Source organism: Lepisosteus platostomus, chromosome 27, assembly GCF_059453375.1.
Source record: "Lepisosteus platostomus isolate fLepPlt1 chromosome 27, fLepPlt1.hap1, whole genome shotgun sequence".
NCBI classification, from domain to species: domain Eukaryota; kingdom Metazoa; phylum Chordata; class Actinopteri; order Semionotiformes; family Lepisosteidae; genus Lepisosteus; species Lepisosteus platostomus.
The window spans coordinates 4,892,467-4,916,918 of record NC_142637.1 but is presented as its reverse complement, the minus strand read 5'-3'; the positions used below and the strand labels follow the sequence as shown (position 1 = coordinate 4,916,918).

General features: G+C 39.9%; 1 protein-coding gene and 1 long non-coding RNA gene across 4 annotated transcripts in view; one reads left to right on the top strand and one right to left on the bottom strand.

Moving 5' to 3' along the window:
• The window catches only part of LOC148639091 (uncharacterized), a 104,552-nt gene that overhangs the window by 40,893 nt on the left and 39,207 nt on the right, over positions 1 to 24,452 (top strand). The window lies entirely within an intron of this gene.
• On the bottom strand, positions 6 to 22,949 carry nrtn (neurturin). Its single transcript, XM_088622299.1, has 3 exons — positions 21,327 to 22,949; positions 4,675 to 4,903; positions 6 to 538 (listed from the first exon to the last, which is right to left on the bottom strand). Exons 2-3 carry the CDS (start codon positions 4,874 to 4,876, stop codon positions 105 to 107), a joined length of 636 nt encoding a protein of 211 aa, XP_088478425.1. The 5' UTR covers positions 4,877 to 4,903; positions 21,327 to 22,949; the 3' UTR covers positions 6 to 104.

Here is a 24,452-nt window from a genome sequence, read left to right as displayed (position 1 = left end):
CTCTTGTAGTCTTTCACCAGGTTTGAGCAGCTTGTCCGGGGGGTTGTCTACAGTACCTCTTGCTCCACTCGGAGCAGGACGGCTCCGCCACCAGGGCGGCGGTGTCACACGCAGCCGCACTTCCTGGCCGACACCTCGCGGATGGTGTGGTACTTGTTGCCGTTGTCCAGGAAGGAGATGTCGTCGTCGTACTCGGTGGGGCGGCAGCAGGGCTTGTGTCGGGCCTTGCCCTTCTTCACTCGGCCCTGCTTCTTCATGTGCTCCAGCGTCAGGTCGTAGTTGCGCCGGGCCTCCTGGCACCTCCCGCTGCAGTACCTGAACAGCAGGATCTCGTCCCCCTCGTACCCGAGCCCCAGCTGGCTCACGCTCACCTCCAGCTCCTTCAGGGAGCACGGCTTCAGCAGCCCCTTCCTGGCTCTCTTAGTCCTCTTGCTGAGGCTGAGGTCCAGGCGCGAGTCCTCCGGCCCCGATCTGTCCACCAGGGCGCTGATCAGCTGCTTTACCTCCCCTTCTGTGTAGCTTTGCAACAGATACGAAACTGGGGAAACGAAAAGGGGGTTTCAGAAAGGCAATCCGTTTTGCGAGCAGCCATTTTTAAAGCCCCTTTTTCCCTGATGTCCAATACAATCAACAACGTCACCCTGCTCGCACATGAGCTAGGTCATTCTTGAGACCTCTGAATGTCTTCAGAATTGACCTGATTTCCGTTACTGCTTGGCTCACTAACATCATTGCACTATTGTGACTATTGTGAAATTGTACCCAATTCTATGCTGCTTATTGGACCTCCGGTTGGAGCTGGAATCTCTGAGGTCTGGACCTGCAGCGTTCACACTGTGGCTCATCCTACAAGCGAAATAGGCTCTCCATATTCACTTTAATTTTTACATAAGCATGTTACTTTTGGGAAAGTGCATGTTTTTGCCAAATTCAGGCCTTAATTTGGGTGAATACCATGTGAGCCACATACTGTGTAAAACTATTACTATCTGTAATCATTCAGCATTTGTGGCTTTTGCTGGGCTCAGTTAACCTACCGTGAGAGTGCCAGGGACTTGTTGTGGCACTGAAACATAAACATTTGTTTCGCTGCCAAACATAAAATAAACATTTGTAAAAATTACAGAAATTTATTTTGGCAAACCCAGGCCTAATATCGTCCATTTACCTCCCATCACTCATCAAAACATTATTGATTTGGTCAGTCCGGAGAGTTTATTCTTCTTGCCAGGAAAAATGTGTTTATGAGCAGGCAAAATATTGGCACCATAACTGAAAGGAAAAAACATCGGCAGTAACATTGTTTGGCTTGATTTCCTAATATGATTTCCTAATAAGAACAATCATTATGGTAGCAATGAATTCATTTGCACTTTTTTGCTTGCTTCAAAAGCTGAAAAAATGATTTGCTGCAGTGAAAAGTATGAAGAAATATTAAAAAATGACCTGATATTCAGTAATATCTGCACACGCAGACTTAGTACAATGTTTCATGAAACATTAAGGTATGCAACATGGTGTTTGTGTTTGATGGGTTACTTTGGGGCACTGGCACTATATAGTTAGCAACTGCTTAAAATCTTGATAGTTTTTTATAAGCTGTTTAGGACATTAGGGGCATGAGTGAGAGAATATGAGCAAGACAGTTCACAAGCCTAATCCTTCCATTATCCATAATATTTCTAGGTAATACCATGAGTCCATAATCAAATTATTTAGTATATATTTATCTATAATTCATGTATTTTGTAACAGGTCATCTCCAAGTTTCCAACACAGGATTTTACTATCACTATTAACTTTAAATCCTATATCCGCCTATCTTCCTAGACTGTCAGAAGGAATTAAGAGGAAGAAAAAGTGAGATGCAAGTCCATTTTCAAAGATTAGATTTAATTTCATATCAGCGGGGCCTAAACCTCTGTAAAAAGAGATGCAAAGTGGTGCTGACAGATTTCACAACAACATATTATTAGCCATGTGCTGTTTGTTATTTCAATCTTCATAAAGTTAACCATAAAATATGGAATGGCTGAAGAACTAATTAATGACATGTTTGCAGCATTTACCCCAGGAAAACTGCTGTTTTTCTTTTTGGTTTGTCTTGGCACCAATGATCTGTGCCACCATCAGGAAGGACATGCGCAGGAAACTCCCCAACGTAGTTAAAGCACTACAGCTCACAGTTATGCATTTCTGCATTGGCTTTGAAACTGAGCCGTTCAGACGTAGACTTTGCTATTAAAAGATTCAATTCATTTGCATCTTGACATTGGCTCTTTCTGTTTAAAATAACTCTATAGATGTAAAAGTACCTCATTGTGGTACCAACACACTTTAAAAAGTCGTTTTGCTTTGGAGTTTCCTAATGGATTAAATAATTCCCTAAATGCTCAGTCTTTCAAATCAATTTGTTACATTCAGCTGGCTAATTTGTTACATTCAGCTCGATTAACAGTCCAGATGCTACATTAAACAGGCCTCAGTAAATAAACATTGCTTCTAGGAAATACCTGTTACTGAAATGATTAAGTTGCAAATGCGCCTATGTGTTTACACACAGCATCTAAACACTGTTAATTGTGTCTGGTGACTAAGGCTGAAGGTACGCTTGGATGTGAACTAAATGGCCTGGCTCCTGTGAGGCACAAGTGTCCCCAAATCACATGGCTAAGGATTCCATCTTCCCAAGTGGGGAAATTCATTAAGCTGCAACTTTTGCTTGACCCCTGAACCTTCTTCAGGAAATCTCATAGTGTCTGTTGCTCTAAGAGTTTCTTTTCCTTGAAAGTAATGGTGCTCCTTCCTCTCAGGAGACACCGGTGGAGGTGTTTGAATATACACAGCAGTGAACTGGCTTCCTTCACACTTTGCTCACCACTGTGCTTCAGATACCCAATCCTTGTTGCTCCTCACATGAGTAGGTAAAGGTGGCTCAGACTGCGTGCCTGTTTCTTGTAGCCCACTCAGATGAGCCACACTATGTTTTGGGTCTATGATTTTTTTCCAAAATCATTCGTGGAAACAAAATTGGACATACATTTAAGGAATGTCTCCTCTTGTTTGTAACCATTCTTAATGTTCTGTATCTTCTTTGAGCTAATCGCAGGACTTGTTTCCTCTGTGGCCTGTGTTGGGTACAAACTCCTGTAACTGAGGTCTTTAAACTTTGCAGCACAGGCTGCTTCGACTCAAGCTCCTACTTAGTGTTCTGAACGTTTATGTGCCTTTGGTAGTGGGAGAAACTTGTTTGTTCTTGACCTTCTCAGCATACAGATGTCTGTGTCACTTACGTGCATGGAGGAAAGCAAAAGTGTGTTTAAGGCAGTATCTTATTCCAGCTGTGGCTTGTCTTGTACATGTTGATTTGTAAGTGAAAGTAAGTGAACTTTATGTAGAAGTTTTACTGACGTCTTTCATTTTATACTGAGGTCCACGTGGATTGAAACGTGTAAAACATGTTAAACGGGTGATGAAGCTCAAACATGAACTCAAGGAATCTTCCTATCTGTCCGCTTTGAATCTGCGGTTTGACATACTGAAGATTCTGGAAGATGGATGTAATGAGGTGATACAGGATTTATTCATGGAGTGAAAAGCATTTCTATGAAATTTGTGTTTTCTGCATGTCAGTTCAATACTTTATTGCCGTAACGACCAGTTGCATGGAATTTGTATCCATGGAGCCGGCACTGTTGAACTTGAAATTGAGTGTAGCTTCAGACAAGTTCAGAAATGTGAAGTATTTCAGTTTTCTCCTGGTCTGTAACTTTTCAACTGGCTGTGGAGTGTCACCTGTAAAGTTGTTGGTGTTTCAGGGACTGTGGAATGTCACGAACATAAGTCATTTGGCAAATGTTTATGTACTTGTAGGCTTTTATCCTAAGCAGTATATAAGGAAAAGGACTCCTTGACAAAAAACCAAACACTGATTTCCTTTCAGCTTCTGGAGCCAAAAGGTGGCAAGGCCACTGCTGCACTGGCTACTTCAGAAACAGAACAGTGTTAGGTGATTAATTACAGCTGAGCTTGATTATGCTTATACTTGAGAATACCTCATGAGGTTTGTGCGTTTGGGTGGATTTTTGTTTTTCCTGCATAAAACAGATGTCCAGATTGAATCCTGTCTGCAGAAAAATGTATTTGTATTCTGCATTTGAAAAAGTAGGTGTCCAAAAACAATAATCTTTCAGACATGTAGTTTTTCCTTCCTTGAAAGCATGGGCAGTTTTTTATACCCTGAACAAGGGGATATCTGACCCCTTTTCCTCAGAAAAACAAATATATTCTCTGGGTGTCTGATCATTAAATAAAGCTCTTTCTATTTGAAGAAGTGCTTCCATCCTGCGACGATTTAATGTGTAATAAGCTCTCCTTGTACAGAATTTCCATTTAATTCAAAATAAGCTGAAACAGAATTCAGCCTGTGAACTTCAAGCTGTTTTTAATTCATGTATGAAATTAATATATGAGAGGGAATGCATGTAACTGTGTTTGAGGATTCTGATTTTAAGACTTAAAAAAATAATTATTTGCAGTGCAATCTAAAATATATGAAGAACTATAGCTTCTATAGCTTTTATTTCCTGCACTCTTCCTGCCTTTATCACTTAGTCCATAGCCTAAAGGCTGCCCAAACCATCTATTTTAGGAGGAAGAAGGTGGGTTGCTTACATTCTCTGAAGAGAGAAGGCTTGTCTGCAGCTCGGACTGCCCTGTGATGTCCTTTGAGCCACGAGGAGGAGATTGTGGAGGATGAAGATGAAGGCCAGGCCCCAGGCCCCTCTCCTCCAGGAATCATGTTTCTACAGAGGAAGACTGACAGTGCTGCACCACAGAGCATCAAGGCGATGGCTGCACACTTCCATAACTTCATCTTAGAATGAGTAAGAGCATTGAAACTCTGGAAGACAAGAGCATCACAGCAGCTTTGAGATTAAGTGGTTATTCATTTCTAAGCTTTTCCCGATTCAGGTCGCAGGAGAGACAGAATCTGCATCAAGGGCAAAGTGGGATACACCATACACGGGACGCCAGTCCATTGCAGGGAACCCACAGATACAGACACAAATGCACATTCTCACACCAGGACCAGTTTTCCCAAAAGCCAATTAACCTACCAATACATCATTGAGCCATGGGAGGAAACTGAGCACCCATAGAAAATCCATGCGAACACATGGCGAAGATATAAACTCCATGCAGATGGCACCCCAGGAATTGAACCCAGGACCCCAGTGCTCTAAGGCTGCACATCTGCAATGCTAACCACCATTCCTTCCACCCTGCTTATATTATGGGAAAAGTATTGAGGATGAAGGACAGTCGTCAATTCTGCTATTTCTGATATGCTTCTTTATGCCATGCCTAATTTCAGTAAAGTTTACATATACTGAAAAATGATTTTCATACTGTAATTGTTGTTTGCACTCATAATTGCAATGCTGGTAGTGTTGTTTACATAACATAATTAAAGAGGATGCTAAACAGAACAAAGATAATGCTGGCAATGCTATCAGTCACCAGTAACCAGGTTTGTTTCTGGTATTTTGATTGTTTTCTGCTTGTATTGTTATTTTCCAGGGTATCTTAAAAGCTTTTTTTTATGGCTGTGAGCATAGGATAGTTTGGGGATTTTGACAACACACAGATGAGAAATGTATTAGGGATGTTTCTAGTTCTTTTCTTCTCTCATTCCAGGGGAAGTTTTCTGTTAACTAGCTCGCATCAGTAGTCCAGCCACCTTCGAGACATTTTTGAAAGTTAGTCAATGTAGTATGCTTGTAAAGCAAAACATATGTCTCTGCTACTTAAATAAAACAAGGCAACACATTCTATTTGAAAGGTGGACTTGGGTGTTGACATTAAAAGCCAGACAAAGAAAGTAACTGGAATTACAGCTTATAAAAGACATCCAATTTTCAGTGTTACTGGGAACATAAAAGAATATTGATGCCAAAAGGTTTGTTTACATTCTGTTCTCTTTCAGTGTTTGCAGATGTGATGTGCTTTTGAAGGTGGACACGAGGGTAAAACCTCATGCTACATGTTAAAGGCTAAAGGGGTGGAAACACACAAAAGGTTTGTTTCTTCCTGGTAGAATTTAAATAGGCTTTTGGCGTTCCAAGAATGATCTCAGACTTTGCAACAATGCGTTAGGATTGCCCTTATCCTTTATCTTATTGTGTACAGTCTCTCAGAAACCGCAGTATGGGTTTCGTGGGAACCCAGGCTGGCCTTGGTTTTTTAATCCATGTGTTCTGTGTTGTCATTTTTGACATGCCTGGTCAGCCAAATTCCTTAGCAGGCTGCCTGATCCAGCAGTATTTCTTCCATTTTTCCAATAAACTTTTGATTGTGTTGGTAGCTATAAAACCCTGTGTGGATGCTCTTGAACTGTAATTATTTTAACCTGTTTTTAAATATAATACAATTCTGTGCTTTGGGAATACAGAGGTGGATCAGTGAATATAGTGCACAAGGAAATCAGTGCCCAATTCTGTCCTGCTTTGCATCCATTGAAATGATGCAAACAGGCGACTGAGAACATCTACACCTTTTTTTAATTACTCAACGGGCATTTATACTTCACTTGTTCCAGAACCATGAGCTTTTAAACTTCTCTTTAAATTTGACCACCTGCCGTTTTTACTTTTGGGCAAAGAGGGCGATGTGGTGAAAATGCAATTAAAATGCGTCATGTTCAGCGTCACCACAGAGAATTCGTTTTTCCCAGTTGGCTGGCTCTGTGTGTAGCTTTGCCTGAAGTGACTGAAATGGAGTCTGGAAGATCAAAACAAAAGTCTGTTTCCCTCTGTGCTTCCGTGCTGGAATTTACCTGCGTGTTGGGTTTCTGACAGATGAAGAGGAAGCACATATTGTGGTTACTCATCAAGGTGTGTTGCTCTAGGTGATGTCATTCTTTGGTGAGAAGAAACACATTTGCTAGTCTTCATTCAAGGGCATTTGGCCCCACATGTACTGTACATATGAGTCTGTTGACCCCTCTACAGACTCTTAAAGCATGCTTTACAAACACAACAGCTTTGCCATATTAAACTATCCCATGCTCAAAGAAATGAGATGAAACAAAAAAATTAAATGCATGAGCTGTGCTAATGATTTTGGTCACTGCCTTCGAGATGCTTTGCAATCTTTTTACCGCAGTATGTTTTCACAGTACTGAAAAAGGTAAAATAATCCCATCTCCAAGCAAGCAGTGAAACCACACCTATTTGCTGACTTAAGGCGTTGGGCCTCACAGATTTTCCATGTGTGTTGTTCTGTTTCGGCCTAGCCTTCTCTCAGGAATTGTTACAGTTAGTTTAAGAGCGCTCTTGATATTTTTTCAGCATTTTTTAATTTCTTGTTTTTTAAAACCTGTAGAAACATTAGAACATTTTTGAAGAGGGGATACAAAATACTTTTTCCAGAGCAGGAAACAGTAAACTGACAGTGACTGAGGACAAATCCAGATAGTCTCCAAAGTGTTTTGCCAGACTGTGGTCTAATGTAATGTCTTCTTTAGATTGTAGACTTGTGGTAAGAAAATCGGTGCTCCTCTCTGAAAAGCGCCATCTGAAATAATGATCTCTTTTCAGGTAGCAGTAGACAAACCTACTGTATGTGCTTTTTGTTTAGTATCTCATGAAAAACAATAAAAGTACAATGATGGTTTGCTATTCTAAAAATACCTATTTCCTGTATTTATATTTTGTTAGGATCAGTCGGGTACTGAAACTTTAGAATACCATCGCCAGTATAAGGGACACTCACAGTAAATATTTGATACCCTATAGATTGCTTTCAGCTGAATCAATGTTGCCATGTGATTTCAGATCCATACTCTGGCATATTATCGATGAGCCACATTGGTAAACTTCCAGACTGTGGGATATGTCAGTTTACTGGCGGCTGGAATTTTGACCATACTTCCAAAGTAGTGACCACTGGGAAAGTGTTTATTCAGTTGCAGTAAATGTTAGTCAAGGCCAAAACAATATACTATGATCAAGTAGGTTCTTATAGAGTGTATTATTTCACAAGAGTCCAACACCTCTGTGTTCGTCTGGTGTGGGCCCATCATGTCTTATAGCAATTGTAAGTTGCAAACCTCAGGTGTTCTGGCACTTGTTTTTTACAAACTTTCTTACGCCTACCTGTCCATGAGTTAGGAAGCTGTGACATTTATATGATATGGCTAAAAGAAAGCACTATTAAAATTTTTGGCTTTTATTGTCTTTGGCTGTGCTGTGGCATTAAATAATAGTTGGCTTGCAACACATTCCTGCACTCCCATGATTTCTATTTTTTAAATACATTCCCAAACAGTAGCGATGTTTTGAGGACCTGTGGTTATATCAGATAGACAGGGATGTAGACCCATTATTAGCAATTTCCACTACTTTTATTCAGACTTTTTAACAGTGTGACTCTTTGTTCCAATACAGAGGCACAGTGAGTTTCACAGATTCTCTTCATTATTATAAAAGGTAAAACGGAGTATTATTAGTGGATATAAGCTCATGTGTTGAACATTGCATGACCAAAAACAGCAGATGGTTATAAGAGAAATTTGAATTTTAGCCATTTATTGGAACAATAAAAAGATCCCCATTCAAATGCAGTATGCCTTTTATGGGGTATTAATTTGAAGCAATGGCTTCAGTATCCATTATTAACAATGCCTGCTGAGCTCAATAATATACACATCTAGTAGGGCCCCATTGCAGCTGTTAGTCAAATGTCTGGGATAGGGCATATGGAAAAATTGTGTCCACAGAACCACAGAATGGTTAGATAAAAATCCTTTGCTGCCACACACAACTCGCTCCATGAAACCACACGTAATGTAACTCGCCCTCTGTTATTTCCTACTGCCATCCAGCAGGCATTTTGTTCTTTTACTAATGGTTTTGACTTTTTTCTAACTGGACTATTTCACAATTATGAGTATTACCGTTATTGAAATTCTATCTAGTAGTTCGCATGTGAAGCCACTTTTTTGGGGGGCTTTTCATTGTAAACATCATTGTGAATGTATCTAAAAATGACTTTGTTCTTTCGTGCTTTGGGCTTGATGTCTACATGCCCTAAACAATGGATGGGAACGGGCTTAAAGGAATTTCATCCCGTCTGTATCCTGACCACAAGCGAAGGGAGATTTACCATGAAGCACATGTCATCAGAATGGGGAATGGGAGGTCATTGTTGATAGAATTGTTAAAGAGGGAGTCTGCAGCAGCACTGAATGTTTTTATTATTAATGTGAAAAAGAGCCATTGTACTACAAATTCGGCTATATATATATTCCAACAATTGCTGAAGAATATTGTTCTGTCTTAGTGCCTTTTTAGTCTATATATAGCACAACTGGAATCTTCCCCATTGCAGGCAGACACTGGGGTCTTTCTTTCCCTTCTTCTCGTTTGTTTGTCTGATTTATAGGCTGGACAAATTACAGTTTTGGAATATGATAGGTCAGGGCAAAACTATTCAAAGTCCTCAAAATCTTTTAAAGGGGAAGACAATGAGGAAACACTCAACAAAACTCTTTTTGTACTGGGCTTAGAAATCAAGACAAGGCACCTAAAACTGGGGATGTCAAATAGTCAAATCTGGGAAGCTTCCTACTGGCGTTATGGGGATTGATTGTGGGCCACACTTCTTGGGATAGATTCCCATGTTCTCAGCCTTTAATTGTCTACAAGTTACAAATCTGGTTGTTGGGTATTTAGTTCCAGCTGAAATTAATTAATGCAAATATTTCATTTCTATATATGTACATTGTTTTTTATATATACTTTAAGGAATATTTTTAGGAATGTGAACTGACAATAGTCTTTCCACTTATGGGTCCAGATCTGTAACAGCTCCACCATAATGCAATCCTGGCACTCTACACCCTGCAGTCCTTCTTCCATAGTGACACCCCTCCACCATCCCTGATGGGTTCAATGCTGCCACTCTGTTTTATTATATAGGACACTTCCTCATCGATCGAAACCAAGCAAGTTAAAGCCGTTCAGGCTAGTTAATACCCTATTATTGCAGTTGCCCAACCCTTGAGTTCCGAGAACATCCGATTCTCATTCTAATTTAGTAATTTCCACTGTACCAAAACTCGCATTTTCCCTCTTGTTTTTTTCACAATTATGAAATGATTTTTCATTGCTATGATGGTGACCCTTTGTAGCCAAATCAGAAGATGCGATCTTCACAATGTGACCTCCTCCTGTCGTGTCCAACAACACAACTCCTCAATGTGTTTGGGCTGCTGGAATTGACATCCTATTGGTCCTGCTTATCTTGTTAACGACTATATTAGGGTAAATAGGATGATCAAGCAATTATGCTATGTTAAGGTGCAAATACTGGGTGATTTTCCAGACCTCAGGAATCAAACAAAAAAAGGTTTTACATATACATTAACAGGAACGTAATTTTGGTTGATCTATTTTCACCTTGAAAAGTTTTTTTAATTAAATGTTTCGCAAAGAGACGGAATAGGTTTACTGAATTCTAAAAGGAAGCTGATAACTTGCATCTTATGCGAAGAGTCTTGGGTAGCGGCATAGGACTGGCTACCTCAAGCCTAAAGGTTGCTTGACCTTCTGGTTGGAAATGACCCTTTATTTGACCCTTAGCCTTACACTAACAAGATACGAGATTGTTTACGTGGAGATGAACCATTCGGATTCAGGGAGACACCAGCTCAGACAGACATTCAGTTCCTCTCCTCCCAGGATGCTTTAGAATATTTTTGTCCTTGTGACTATTCTCAAACAATTATGGCCAAGTGATTCATACTTCATTGAATCTATTGAGTCGTTTTCCGTCATAATCATTACAAATGTGGTGTCAGAAGGTCACAGATTTTTTTTAAATTAAATCATTTTTTCTCCTTCAATTAACTGGAACAAGAAAAGGAAATGCCACTTCAGATTGTTCATGTCTGTGCTGTAGCATGCTCTTCAAATTTGATATGTTTGACCGCTGCCCTATCTTTGACCCAGCTGGGAGACCTTTATCATGAAGTGAACGGCCCTTTTGTGATCATATACATCAGCCAACAAGCTATTGTCAGCATGAAGACCCAGCCCAGTACATCTCAGCACAGACCCCCTGCTGTGTACAACACACACTTAATGAATTTGTGTTCACAGGAAGCTTTAAATATGCATCTTTAAAATGTCATGTCTTATGTATGCTATTTCCCACCAAAAGGAAAGGAATTGCTAAACACGGGGGTATTTATAGACTATATTAAACAAATATCTTATCGCCACTTCAAAAACAGACAGACAGGCGTTTCACCTTCTTGGCCACAATGAGAGCCACTTCAGTCTTTTTCCTCCATATTGTTTCTCAGGCTGATATTAAAAACACTGAAATATTCCACGTATCATACTTCCCATCTGTTAGCAGGTATAGTCTTGTTAGTTTAGTTGCCTGGCCAGAGTCCTGACTCAATTAGCAAATGCTAGAAAAAAATGATGCCATTATTAGCCTACAATGTTTACAGCTGTCTGAATAGTCCAACATTGTCAGGTATAGATTACTAGTGCTCTTAGGAGCCCTGCATGTTTTCTCTTTAAAGGATGTTTCAAATTATTTGTTTAATAACAGATGTTTTAAGTATTTTTGAGGATCCTACCTAGACAGAGCAGAAAAAATACATCTCTGAGTCATTTGCTCCTTTATCACCAATTCTGACATTCTCTCCAAGGGAGCTCCTACAGTACAGTATGTCTGAGCTAACGTAGATGAGTTATGTAAAATTGTGTCCACTGAGCAGGAGAGCCGAGCTCCTCTGCATGAGTTTTCTTACTCCCTGACTTCATCTTTCCTGCAGGGGGCACTGTCATCAATGACCACAGTGGAATAGCACTCAACTCTTAACTGTAAAAAGAACACAAAAATAAAAGGAAATCCCTCCTGTCTTATTCTTATTATTAGTCATTTACTATTTAAGCACAGTACAAAATTGCATAGACAACAGACATAGATAAATATCACATGATAAAAAAGGAGGTACCTACTAGTTTATCAAGATGCGCTGATGGCAGATTTCTTAAAGGGCCTTTTTTTGCAGGATTAAGTGCCAAAGCCAAGAAAATAGCCAGAAAAAAAAAACTACGAAGTAATGGGAACACGCTCCCAAGATCAGTAGTGGATTACTGCTAATACCTCCCAGTTTATCTCACGTCACGTGGGCCTGACTTACTCAGCCTCCCAGACCGAGGGTGTAGGCAGGATAGTGAGGTTAATCTGGTGGCTCCCTCAGAGCTCATCTTTGGATTCTTGGCACTGCTAAAGACAACCGCACATCTCGCTGGGCACGGGGGCCATGTGCTTTGTGTTCCTGGCACGGGTTCTCGTTTCCATGGAGTCCAGCGCCTGCGACTGGCCTTTCTTATGATGACTTTTTTTATTATTATTATTATTGCACTGGACATACAGTGCAAGAGGCTGAACTCACTTTTGATCTGTACCCTCCAATCGGGTTCCAATCCTGATGGAAAAAAATCTCTTTACCACCTCCATTCAGAAGTATAGCCTATCTCATAGACTGACAGGCTTGTGGCCAAGAGCCAACAAAATAAAAAGAACATAAAACTCGAATTATATTACTGTGTTTCTGCCTTTATGATGGTTTACAGAACACATCTGTACACGGAACACATTCAGTGACACAAACTCATATTAAACACTACTTAATCTGCTCTGGAACTTTTTCACCTCCATTTTGTGCTAACTGAAACATTTCCACAGCGTGCATTCAATTGCTGGTTCCGAAACAGCCGTGTGAGAAACGGCATGGTGCAATAGCTGTATGTATCTGGATGTCGTTAAGAGTTGAGGGCAAGGAAGCTGCTGTCAGGAGATGTCCCAGGAGAGTCGTTGTTCAGGTGAAAGGTGAACAGCCCCCTACTGGGGCTTTCGTTAGCAAACACGCTCTCACTGTGATGTTGGCGTGCATGCACAGTTCCGAGTTCACTGTCCAGGTGAAGACACTCCAGTGACCTTGAAATATTCACTTCACAGACTAAAGAACCATTTGGCTCAAAGCCTTAGATCTTCAGTTCTTTCTTTACATACATGCAGTATAGGTAGATGGATAATTTACAGATTTGAAATTGAATTAGCTCTTTGTCCATTTGCATGCTTTTGGAGATGAACCTGTCATACAACAGCAGGACAGAGAACATGGATTCGAGCTTTGGCTTTACATGCATGAAACGATAGTTCTGACACTTGTAGCTCCGCGACTGAATGAAGAACTAATATTCTTACCCATAATTCACTGCAACTGCTCTGCCACTGCAAAGAAGGTTGTTCACTCTGACAGATAATTGTTATGCGAAACCATGCTGAAAATGTTTTGAAATGTTAAAATGACTTTGAAGAATTTGCTGCAGGGTATTGGCTTATGTGTTGTCTTCATGACCTTCAGCAGGCAGCAAGGCATATCTGTGCGTACTCTTATAAAGGAATCTGCTTTTGAAGACAGCACACCAGAAAAGAGGTGCTAAACAGAGCAGCCCAGCATGACAAATTGGCATATGCGTGTGGTTATGGAGAAATCCACTACCAGCTGCAGAGACGTGCTTTTCTCAGTTCACCTTCCTTTCCTAATTTCTGAGACCAATACCCAGCATATCTGCAAATAAAAAGATGGAATATTCTTCCTTGATTCCATATATTAATAATGACTTCTGCATCAGGGGTTAAAGATTTCTTGCCAAACCACAGGTTTAGATTTTCAGCCAGCACTAATATTTTTTCCTCCTGCTGCAAAAAAATTGCATAGCTCCATTCACAATATTAAAAAAAAGAAACCAACTGACTACAGACAGGCAGGTGGAGGGATATGAGAGTTCTCAACATAGAAAACTGTCACACTACTTATTTCAAAGTGCAGTGAGCAACAGAATGCCTTTATCAGAAACACCTTTAGTTAGTCGCTCACATACTGTACAGTATGTTAATCTAATCCCAGCAGGTGTTTGGGTTCTAGTGCATTAAAGTGCCCTAATGCACGCATTCTGTACTACTGCAGTATATAACAATCCACTGAGTAAAAAAAAAGTAATGATATTCAACACAGTATAGTAATTGTAAGATCTCTATTTGTGACAGAGTTACTAGAAAAAAATAATATATATATATACACAGTACACAGATGTATTTCATGCAAGAGTTCAGCTTTAAATTCCATGCCAGGATATGTGTTTAATTAAGGCTGGGCTAATTAACAGCTTTATTTCTTGTTTTTCAAGTTGCTCACGAAAATTAAAAAAAGATGCTCTTCACGAATTAGGACAGCTTTCCAAGAAAGTGCTATTGTGGTTGGTAATCTAATGTCTTTATTCCGTTTTTTTTTTATTTCTAACTTGGATTGATGGATTTGGAGCTGAAGTAGTGTGATGGAGACTGTAGCCTCTGTTTATCTGTGTTTATCGGAACTGAGAAACAGTTTTGAGTAGTAATTGGAGGTGTTCCTTTATTACTGCACTCTGTTTTTTAAGCGTCCCAAGAAAAAAACAACAAAAATTCATATGAATATTGAGGTGAAATGGCAGGATATGTTTATCCAAAAAAAAATCCATAGCACTCTTGGTTTATGGAGTATAGTGGTTTGTCTTGTAAACAGATTTTGGATGCATGTAGTTCACTAGATCAGAAACATGCAATACTGCCAGGAAATCTGCTTTTTAAACACACACAATGAAGTGCAAGATAGAGAATGTCATGTTAGGAACGTCTTTGCTAAACACGTACTGAAAACTATTCTGCAGTGCTGTAGCAAGAGCAGGAATTGAATCTCCAGGGCTCTAGAATAGCTCCTTTATTAGAACCCCTCTAAGCAGAATGTGTGATTAATCCCATTGTCTAAATGGTGTCGGTCACCAAAGCAATTGGTGACTTGACTTCTGCCCTAAACTCCTAAACTGCTGCCAGCACTGGGTGAGGACAAGTTATCCTAAGGATCTCTGGCATGCATGCCACCAGCGGAGACTGTGGGCAATGGGCTTTTGGCATCAGAGTGGATTCCACTGATGGCACCCAAGCTCCACTCTAGACATTCCAGCAGTGCGCTGTGAAGGAAGCCCTTGGCGTGATGTATTTGTCTCGCAGGACAACGTGACTGCGTGTCTGCACATTGTCTTTGTTCCTCCCACCCAGGCCGGCCAGGGGGGTGGGTGGGTGGGGAGGAGGGCTCAGCAGTAAAACTGTTTGAACATCAGATGGCAATTCCAAATTCAGGGACATAAAAAGAGAATGGATAACAATCCGTTACTCAAACAGAATTTTCCTAAAAAAGAGATTCCTACGCGTATTGCTACACCATGTATACAGAGCACACCCAGCACACCACAGTCATGCGGCGTGTTTCCCCCATGTCTTCCATATGGTCTCCTCCTGCTTTAGCCTGCCAGTCCGCTGTAATGATTAATAAACCTTTCTCCTCGACTGGATACTGCTCTCCACAGGGATTCCAAAGCAGAGCTTGGCAGACTTGTTTTCTGAGCTCAGATCTGAACTCTCCTCCTGGTGGCGTGCAGAATTTAAACAGGCTTGTTTCCAATGGGGGCATGTTGAGTAAAGGAGGGGGGAGGAAGGTCGACATACCTGACAGAACATCTGTTTGATTGTTTTGAGGTGCCTAAAGCCCTTCGGAAGCGCAAGGGCAGGAAATGCAACTTGATAAAGCTTAGTTCATGGATGGAAGAAGTACTTTTACACAGAGGGTTGTTGGAGACTGGAACAAGCTGCCCTTTCCTGTTGTTGAAATTGACACCCAGTCAAGGAAAACATCTGGATGAGATCCTCAGGACAATTATCTACCAGCCGGCGAACAAGCTAGATGGGCAGAATAGCCAACTCTTGTTTTTAACCTTTCTTGTGTTCTGATGTTTGTAGTGCAGAGACTGGGTCTGACTGACCTGAAGCCTAACATGCAGACGCAGGTATTTGCATCATGCTTAGACATAAGGAAATTGAATATTTAGTGTTTATGAGTCTCATTTTATTAGGCCGAGATCCATAATGAGCTTGCCCGCAAAAAAAACGGAATTATGTTTTAATAATATAATTAATAACACTGTGGATAACAACAGGACTTTAACAGAAGCCCTACCAAAACCCTTCCTGCTCTTTCTACAGTATGTTAATGAGAATTAATTCAACCTGTACTGAGAGAAATAGTAATATTGCATTTAGCTGTTGTGGGAACAGATAAAAACAAAGGTACAACTGTACCTTAAAATATGTTTTGTGCAAGTGTGGAATCTTCTTACCCAAGCAAAGGGTTCTGCAAAAATGCAGTAATTAAGCTGCATTAAATACAACAGCACAGCACAGATAACAAATTACCCACAGATCCAGTACAGCTCACAATAGCTTTGATGTAATTACCGTAATATAAACTGTTTGCTTTGATGTTGGTTAGGCCCCAGAGAAAAGAGATTTGATAGCAAAAAATGTTTCAGATATTAAAGGGAAATTAATCTAGAGTTATTCAGTAGAGAGGTGCTGATCGGTGCTATAAAAAACATATCTGGTTCCAGAAAGTATGAAACAAATTTTCTTCACTGCTGCAGTGGTTTTTATTTGTGATTATTAGCTCAAGGAGCAGCTTTCACAAAGTATATGCCAAACCCTCATAAGTAGACTGTTTGAAAAGACAGCAAGGACGATTATGACCTTCCTACACCCTGGGGCGGATAATTTCAAGGGCCTTCATAGACACCTTTATTTATTCTTGTTAAGACATTTTATGTTTCTCAAAAAATGTCAGCTTTTGCATTCCTCAGCTAAGCTTGTCTCTTTGTTCTTGCAGGCAGTGGAATTACAGCTCAAGGTTTCTAACTGTATCACTGTGGGCTTTATCGGTAACTGATGTAATATAGGCGGCTCTGTTCTGCCATTCACTCCTAGTGAGCAATCACTAATGGTCATTCGGCCACATGCTCCGGCCACCCTGCACTGATCTTGGAAAACTGAAGACTGCACCCCTTTCCTCCACGACACATCCAGAGCTGGAAAAAAAGTTGTTTTTCTTTTTTACACTTCGAATGCAAAACGTAAAAAGAGTGAAGCTTTAAAGACCAAAGGCAGGACAGACAGTAAGTCCTACTGACTGCAGACCAGCTGTAGAGAGAGGCCAGTATTGGTGTAGGAGGTTAAGCAGATAGACAAGGGGTTAGATGCAACGAACAAGAGATCAGTGGGAAGAAACCCCATTCTTCTTTGCCGAACTCATTGCTCGGGACTCCCTCTGACAGAGTGCCTTGACTCATATCCACAAGTGACTTTCAGTAGCAGGTGGACAAACAGTATTAGACCTAATTTGTTGTGTTCATTTAAGCCTCCCAATAGTATAATACATGACAAAGAAAAGGAAAGCAATTATTCGTTTGTATTGCACTGTGAGTATGTTTTCATCAGAACAAGTTCCCTCCTGCAGTAATAGTAGTGTACTTGGCTGCTTGCTTTATTAGGCTGGGTATCCTGCTGTTTATAACATTGCTGCATGCCAGTGAGCCAATTAAACCAATTAAATGTAAGTGTTGTTTTGTAAAAAAAAAATATTCCCATAGACTTTGGATTCTATGGCCATGGCTATTTAAACCAGTTTTTACGTATTATCAAGTTCCAGTGTTGTAAAACCAGGATTTTCTGGAGAAAGTATTACTTAAACATTCTTTCTCGTCCACTGAAATCCTAGACTATTTGTAAAGTCGGCATGTTTACAATATGCGAAGTCGGGTTGAAAAAACACTAAATATTTCCAGTCCACCACCCCCAAAAGAAACAAACATGGAGATGTAGCGTCTGAAGGTATAGAGCAAGAGAGGTCCTGTTGAAAGTCTGATACCTTGCTCAAATTAATATTTAATGACTTTAGCAATTCTGCGAAGCAAATTCTTCCGAAACTCCCATGCAGAGACACAATGCCATTCTTAATATGATTCATGAAAGAGTCATGTAATCAATCATCAGGTAATTCTCCTCTGTGCACACAGTATTCTGGAACTGAAGACCATACATCCATTTTTAAATCAAATACCCTAGGGATCAGAAATCTTTGTGTAATTGAAATCTGCACCCAGTCAGAAAACATTTGGCCACTGGAGTCTCAGGCCGCCTTTGATGTGCCTGTTAACACTGAAAGGCTTGAAAATCTAATTCAATTTCAGGAACCAGACCAAAACTGATGTTGGCTTTCTTTTTCATGTTTTAGTGTTCAATTTGTCAGGTGACATAGTGTCAAGACAGCACTGCATTCATTACTGATAGCAGTATCTAAATAGCATAATAACTCACGTCACCTTTTTTCTAAAGTAGATCTGATTTAATACAGTATTGCTTCCTTAACATTTGGGCTAAAGAAGTCATCTGGCTCTTTGCCTGTTACTTATTTCAATGTCAATATCGAGAAGATTGACTATGCCCTTCTCACTGACATAAAAATGCAGATAATAAAGAGTACTTAATGTTCTTTCTTGAAATAAGAAAATCAGTTTATGCCCAGGGGTAGATGGTAAATCAGTTTTTGATAGCCTGTGCAAGAAATTCACTAGTTGAGCCGAGGTAAATCTGGTTGTGCCATTCAAGCAATAAAACAAATGAATCTTAAATAGCTGCAAAGTGCCATTATTATTGAAGAATGAGAAAAACACCTATCAATGTCATGAAACATGAAAAGAGGAGCCAGTTAAAGACCAGACCTGTATTCCACTGTACCTGTTGGCCGGTTTAACTCCCTCCAGTTTTAAAGCCGCATGAGTACTCAGATGTGTAGAGTCATACACAAACACACAAGGACTGTGGTAGTTTTCTGCACTTTATGTGCTGTCGTGCATGAACAATAACAAAGCAGCTATCCAACATGTGGATGTTCTAAACTATTAGCTGGAAAATTAGGTAGTGCAGCAGAACAGGTTATTCATAATCAAGACAGTTCTGGTGACTGTTTGGATATGAATTATTCAAGCCTTGTAAATGCTGTGTGTGAACAGTAAGGTGAAAATTCAACAGAAATGATTTTACATTTCCCAGAATCATCTTGTGTGTGAAGTGGGAGCTGCCCTCTTGTGGGAGGTTTTGGGAACTGAGTTGTTTTCTTCTCAAATTCACGTGCTTTATGAGTGAATACCTACTGTAAAGTGAGACCCAAATAGATAATGTGCAGAGAATTGTATTCATATAGACATATTTGTATATATCAAAATAGGGTATTTAAAGATAAATCTTAAAGAGAACATATTACAAAAGATAAAGTTTGATGTCTACGAGCACCTTCATCATGCAGAGTGTGGAATTATGCTAACCCAAGGAAAACACCATATCCTCATTTTTTGTGATATAACATGACTTCACCTCTCTATAGATACACCACAAAGCTGCATTTAAAAGGAAACAAGTTTAAGTGCTAAAAGGAGGTCCTGCCTGTGAATATACTCTTGAATTTGTGGAGTTCAGACAGAAACCTGATCTTGCGTGACCCTCATGTTCATTTTATATAACCCAAACTATACCGTTACACAGGGCTGCATAGAAAGAGCGGTTTAACATGATACTATCAAAATATGTTTTAATGCATAAAACTTATTATTCTAAAAGTTCATAGATAAAAAGGGCATTATACAAGCATTTTTAAAAGCACTGTAGGGGCATACACATTTATGCTCCTCCTCCTAAATTTTATTAAAACAGGTGTTTACATGTTTAAATGTGTAAAATGACCAAATAGAAAAAGGAAAAAAAAAAATTTTTCTCACGAGGCTCTCCTGTTCTTTAATTCAGGATTTCTTTCTAAAATTATCCATAGCTTAAAACTATAACTTGAACTAACAATAATACAATCATATTTTGTGGTGTCTGCTTGCTACTCAACAAGCTAATTTTTAAAACAGTTTTTAAGAACATCTCTGGTGCATGTCTATATAAAAGCAAATCATTTTCAGTTTGTAAAGGGTGACTGGCATTACACTCTCCACCATTTTCAATTTTATCCTCTATTTCTACCATCGTTCAGAAATCACTAAATCTAGGATCATGTAGGATCTTGTTTTTCCTACGTGTGTGAAATTTGTATTTATCCAAATAAGTTATTTTTACTGGGGCCATCCTTACTACTGCTCCAATCTCATTGGTTTCTCAGTAACCCTGTAAAAAACATTCTAAAAACATTTCTGATAATGAGGGTTTTCTAATTAGACAGCATGATTATTGTTTCACTTAATCTATTCAGCATTCATTTGCATTTCACAACCACTCCTGGATATTCAAGTGTTGCTATATTAGTGATTCCTTCTTCCTCTCTGTTCCTATAGAATGTGTCCTATAGAATGTGATAGTTACACAGGCTTGGAATGGCTTCCCTGATGTTATTTACTCCCTAATAATTAAAATTTAACTGATGCTTGAAATGCAAAACAAAATTTCACCCTGTGTCCACCTTGCATGACACTGACACACCTGAATTTTAAATGCCTAAAGATGTTTTCACTGTATAAATACTAAAGTTCCAGCAGAAACAAATATAGTCCCAAGAAGAAAAGTAAAAAAAAAAAACTTGTTGAGGCTAACCAGGAATCTTTTTCAGAGTTAATCAGCAGTAGCCTTTACTGGGCTCGCATATACTGTATAAGCCGGATCAGAACCCAGGTTATCAGAGGTTACAGGCTCAAAAGACCAAAGGCTTATCCCCTAGCAGCTTGGTCTGCTTGTGACTGCCCTCCTCATGGAGCAGTCTAATCAGGACTATTTCCTTCTGCGTTCCATGGAGTTTGTTAAAAGAGAAATTAGCTTCTGGAACCAGAAATTGACATGTAGCGTTTTAACCATCCCTAAAAGGGGACCAAACACTAGGTCCAAGTCAGACATCACTAGATAAATGTTCTATAGTTCACACTACACCTAAAGACTCAAAGTACTGTATGTTGTTATGAGAGTACGTATTTACTGCTGATAAATAGGATAAAAAACATGTTATATTATTATATATTATAGATCATTAAAATCTTTCACGTGATGATAGGAAGCTCATAAAAATATTTTTAAAAATAGGACGTTCAGTAATGTCACTGTGTTCTAAAACAGCCCAGTCTAACATATAAGGATCCACCATTGCACTTGCGACAGGTGTTTAAAAGCAGTCCTAGAAACACTACCCCCTGGTTTCCAGAAAGCATTCTTGTGATAATCCTGTGCATTTTCTGGCATGCCAGTGCTTTATGAATTTGGCCCAGTGGTGCGTAACAGTTCTCCCATAAAGCTGCAGCTTATGTGTGCAAAAGAGGTTGCGTCCTTACCGTTCGCCCGGATAATCCAGACTTGTCTGCCCAGCTTAGTCTTTAATTGACCTCCAGGTAGGATCAATAGCAATATTCCAATACCAGGACTGGGGAATAGAGGCAGCGACGTATTTGCCAGTTCCACTCTAACTCCATGGATCGCTTAAGAACAGGGAATTTGCAGAACAATCAGTCCAAGTTCTGCAGCATCTTAAAATCAGTTGAAAGCACTCAGACATCTAGGGATTTCCATCAGTAAAAAGGAGCCAGAATTTCCCATCTTGCCTATAAACAATTGTTCTCAGAAATCCGAACATAATTCACAGCATGCTTGAGGTACCGCCAGCAAAGTCGACTGGTGAAACATTTGTTACCAGAAACGGTTTCTTCAAGCTCTGCGTAAATTGTGATTCCCAACCTCGAATGTGATGAATGCTAACTGTCCACTGAGTAGCATGTGAAAACTGACCTTCTTATTCGTACTTTAATGAAGTCTGAGCTGTTGTGTTTAAGTCAAGAACCTGGCTGGAAATCAAAACATAATTCATTCTTTTATTTAAAAAATGAATAAAAGAAGGACTGTGCATAAATCGTTCAATTAAAAATAGGACTGATGAATGAGTTGTTAAAAAAGAAAAAGAAAAAAGGTCTGACTTAAATTTGGAAAAGGATATAGAGGCTGGTTCCATTTATTATTTAAAAAAATTAAACATGTCTTATCTTACTGTCCTTGTCCGATTTCTTTAATCTGACTCAACAGACGGTTTTCTTAATCAGGAAATGTGTTCTGAACCAGCAAGATGAAGGATGAGAAATGTCAGCCATTCAGAGTCATTTTTTGTTAGTTCTTTGGATTCTTCGTAGATGATTCAGAGAATTTAAATACATTGAGGGATAGAGCATACTTTGCAGTAATCTCTGTATAAAGCGGACAAAATTATTCTAAGAGACTTTGTATGTTTGAAAACTGTTCTACATCTCTATTCATAAAAATGCTGCCACATCTTGAAAAGTCACTCTCAGAAAAAAACGCAAAAGGTCCTTTTTTCATATTCAAGAACCAGTGATCACCATCCGCCACACTGTTCTTCTGAAACGAGAGATGTCTACAGGACTATATTCTTCGCTGCTTTTCAAGGCTCATTCCACAGATACCTTCAGGAGGATAATCCAAGCCTGATGTTCATCTACACCGAGGAAGAAAAAAAAAGCCAAACATCTTTGCAAGGCTGTCTACTTCTGAGAGATATGGAGAGGAGGTGTTTCATCCTCCAATAACTGCAAAAACTGCTTTTCCCTTGATCTTGTCAGATCGGAAGGCTCCACTCATGACAGCTCTTGCTTTTCTCTGATGACAGTGTGTGCAGGGAGAGAAAGGAAAACCAGCAGCATGTTTCCGGAGAAATGACTGAAGAAATTATTTTCCTTTAAGAAGTGCGGTACGGCTGTATGTTGTGACTTTTCTTCAGCACGGTACTCCTGTAAGCTTCTCCTCCTCAGTGCGCTGGACTCCAGTTTGCTGCTCTGTAGGGGGGAGACGAGGGGAGGGTGAGAAGTCGTGCAAAGGAGTGTAGTTTGGGCTTCATCAGTGCTTGCTTTCTCCTAGCTCCTCCTAGCAAGCTTGCACAGAGTCAGGTTACTATTGACATGCTAATTAGATGCTGCTAGGTCTCAAAGCACAGGAGCTCCTGCAGCAGGCAGTGCGCAAGGACGATGCGCCTGTCAGTCTGGGATCCTCTGCATCTACAGGGGCTGAGCAAGGAGAGAATCCCTCTGTCTCCCAGTATGTGCAGCAGCTGCTGCTGGGAACCTGCTGCCCGCCGTCCATGCTGATGACCACCCATGACAAGAGTTTTATTTTCTGTCTCGAGAGAAAGTGGGGCAGGAATTTTCTGAAATAAATCCCATTTCCTGAATATTATAGCCAAACGAACATTACTATCTGCCTGCTTGCCACACTCATTAACTTACTGACTAATTACCTAAAAAACAGGAGATTTTTGACTCCTTGTCCAATCATTCAGTTCTGTTAAGTAATATCTTGAGGTGGAATGAAAACCGCATCATACTGGGACACTGCTGTGCTTCATTTAGGCTGGAAGGCACACATAAGGGCACACTGGTGTACACTGTACGTGTGCCTGCCAGACGATCTAACCATTCAAAGTTCAAAGTCAAATGATTGTTTTCACACTTCATGAGAGGATCGTACCCATCAGTATTTTACAGTACAGCTGGCTTTTATGGTAAAGGCCTCATTTGTGAAAAAGGTGGAGTCGCATTTGAGAATCGGTTGAGGAGACTCTTAAAAATGTAATGTGATGTGCTGACGACAGTTAAGTTTACACCGTTTCACTGAAGCTCCAGTGCCTCCACACAGTTTCTAAAGTAAATTACATGCATGTGCAGCATGGCAGTGCATCGCTACATTGTAGCCCCGGTTCCTTTTAAATGGCAAAAGTTGGAGTAGAGTTAATCATCTTGTAAAGTAGTAATCGCAGTCATGGGTTAATCTGTAAAGTAAAGAAAACTGGATAAAAAAGGAATTCCTTTGCTATTGAGGTAACCTCAAAGGTCCAGGTCTTTTGTGCTGCTCTGTAAAGGTCATCCTTATAGCACTCCACCTCTGTGGTTAGCCTCCTAGGCTCCCACCAGCTCTGGTCTTACCTACTGGGTGTGCAGTGTCATTGCTGAGTGTAGGGATCTCACAACAAAGACTTCAGAAACACCCTACTTTGTGTAAGGTGTGACTCTGATTCTAACTTTGAAGCTGCATTTCAGTAATGTGATAAATGTTTCATCCTTTACATTGTGTTTTAAAAGTGGAGTAAGTGTAACTAACAGCCGAATGTATATTAAATGATCAAATATTCAATTCCTAACTCTTCAGTCCTTCTCATATTTTCACTGACACATTTTTGTTCAGTTTAAAGCCCTTTCATATTAGTCACCTGTTAGATCTGGGTTTCCGGCAAAGTCCAACAATCTCTGAACAAAGTTAGAGCACTGCAGAGCCCAATAAAAGCACAGCTGATGTAATAAGCCATGTATGCACATAGCACAAGTGATAAAATAGGTTTTATAATGTTAAGAACTACCTCTGCTGTTGTCAGTTCAAAGCCATTTTCTATTTTTAAGCAGTTA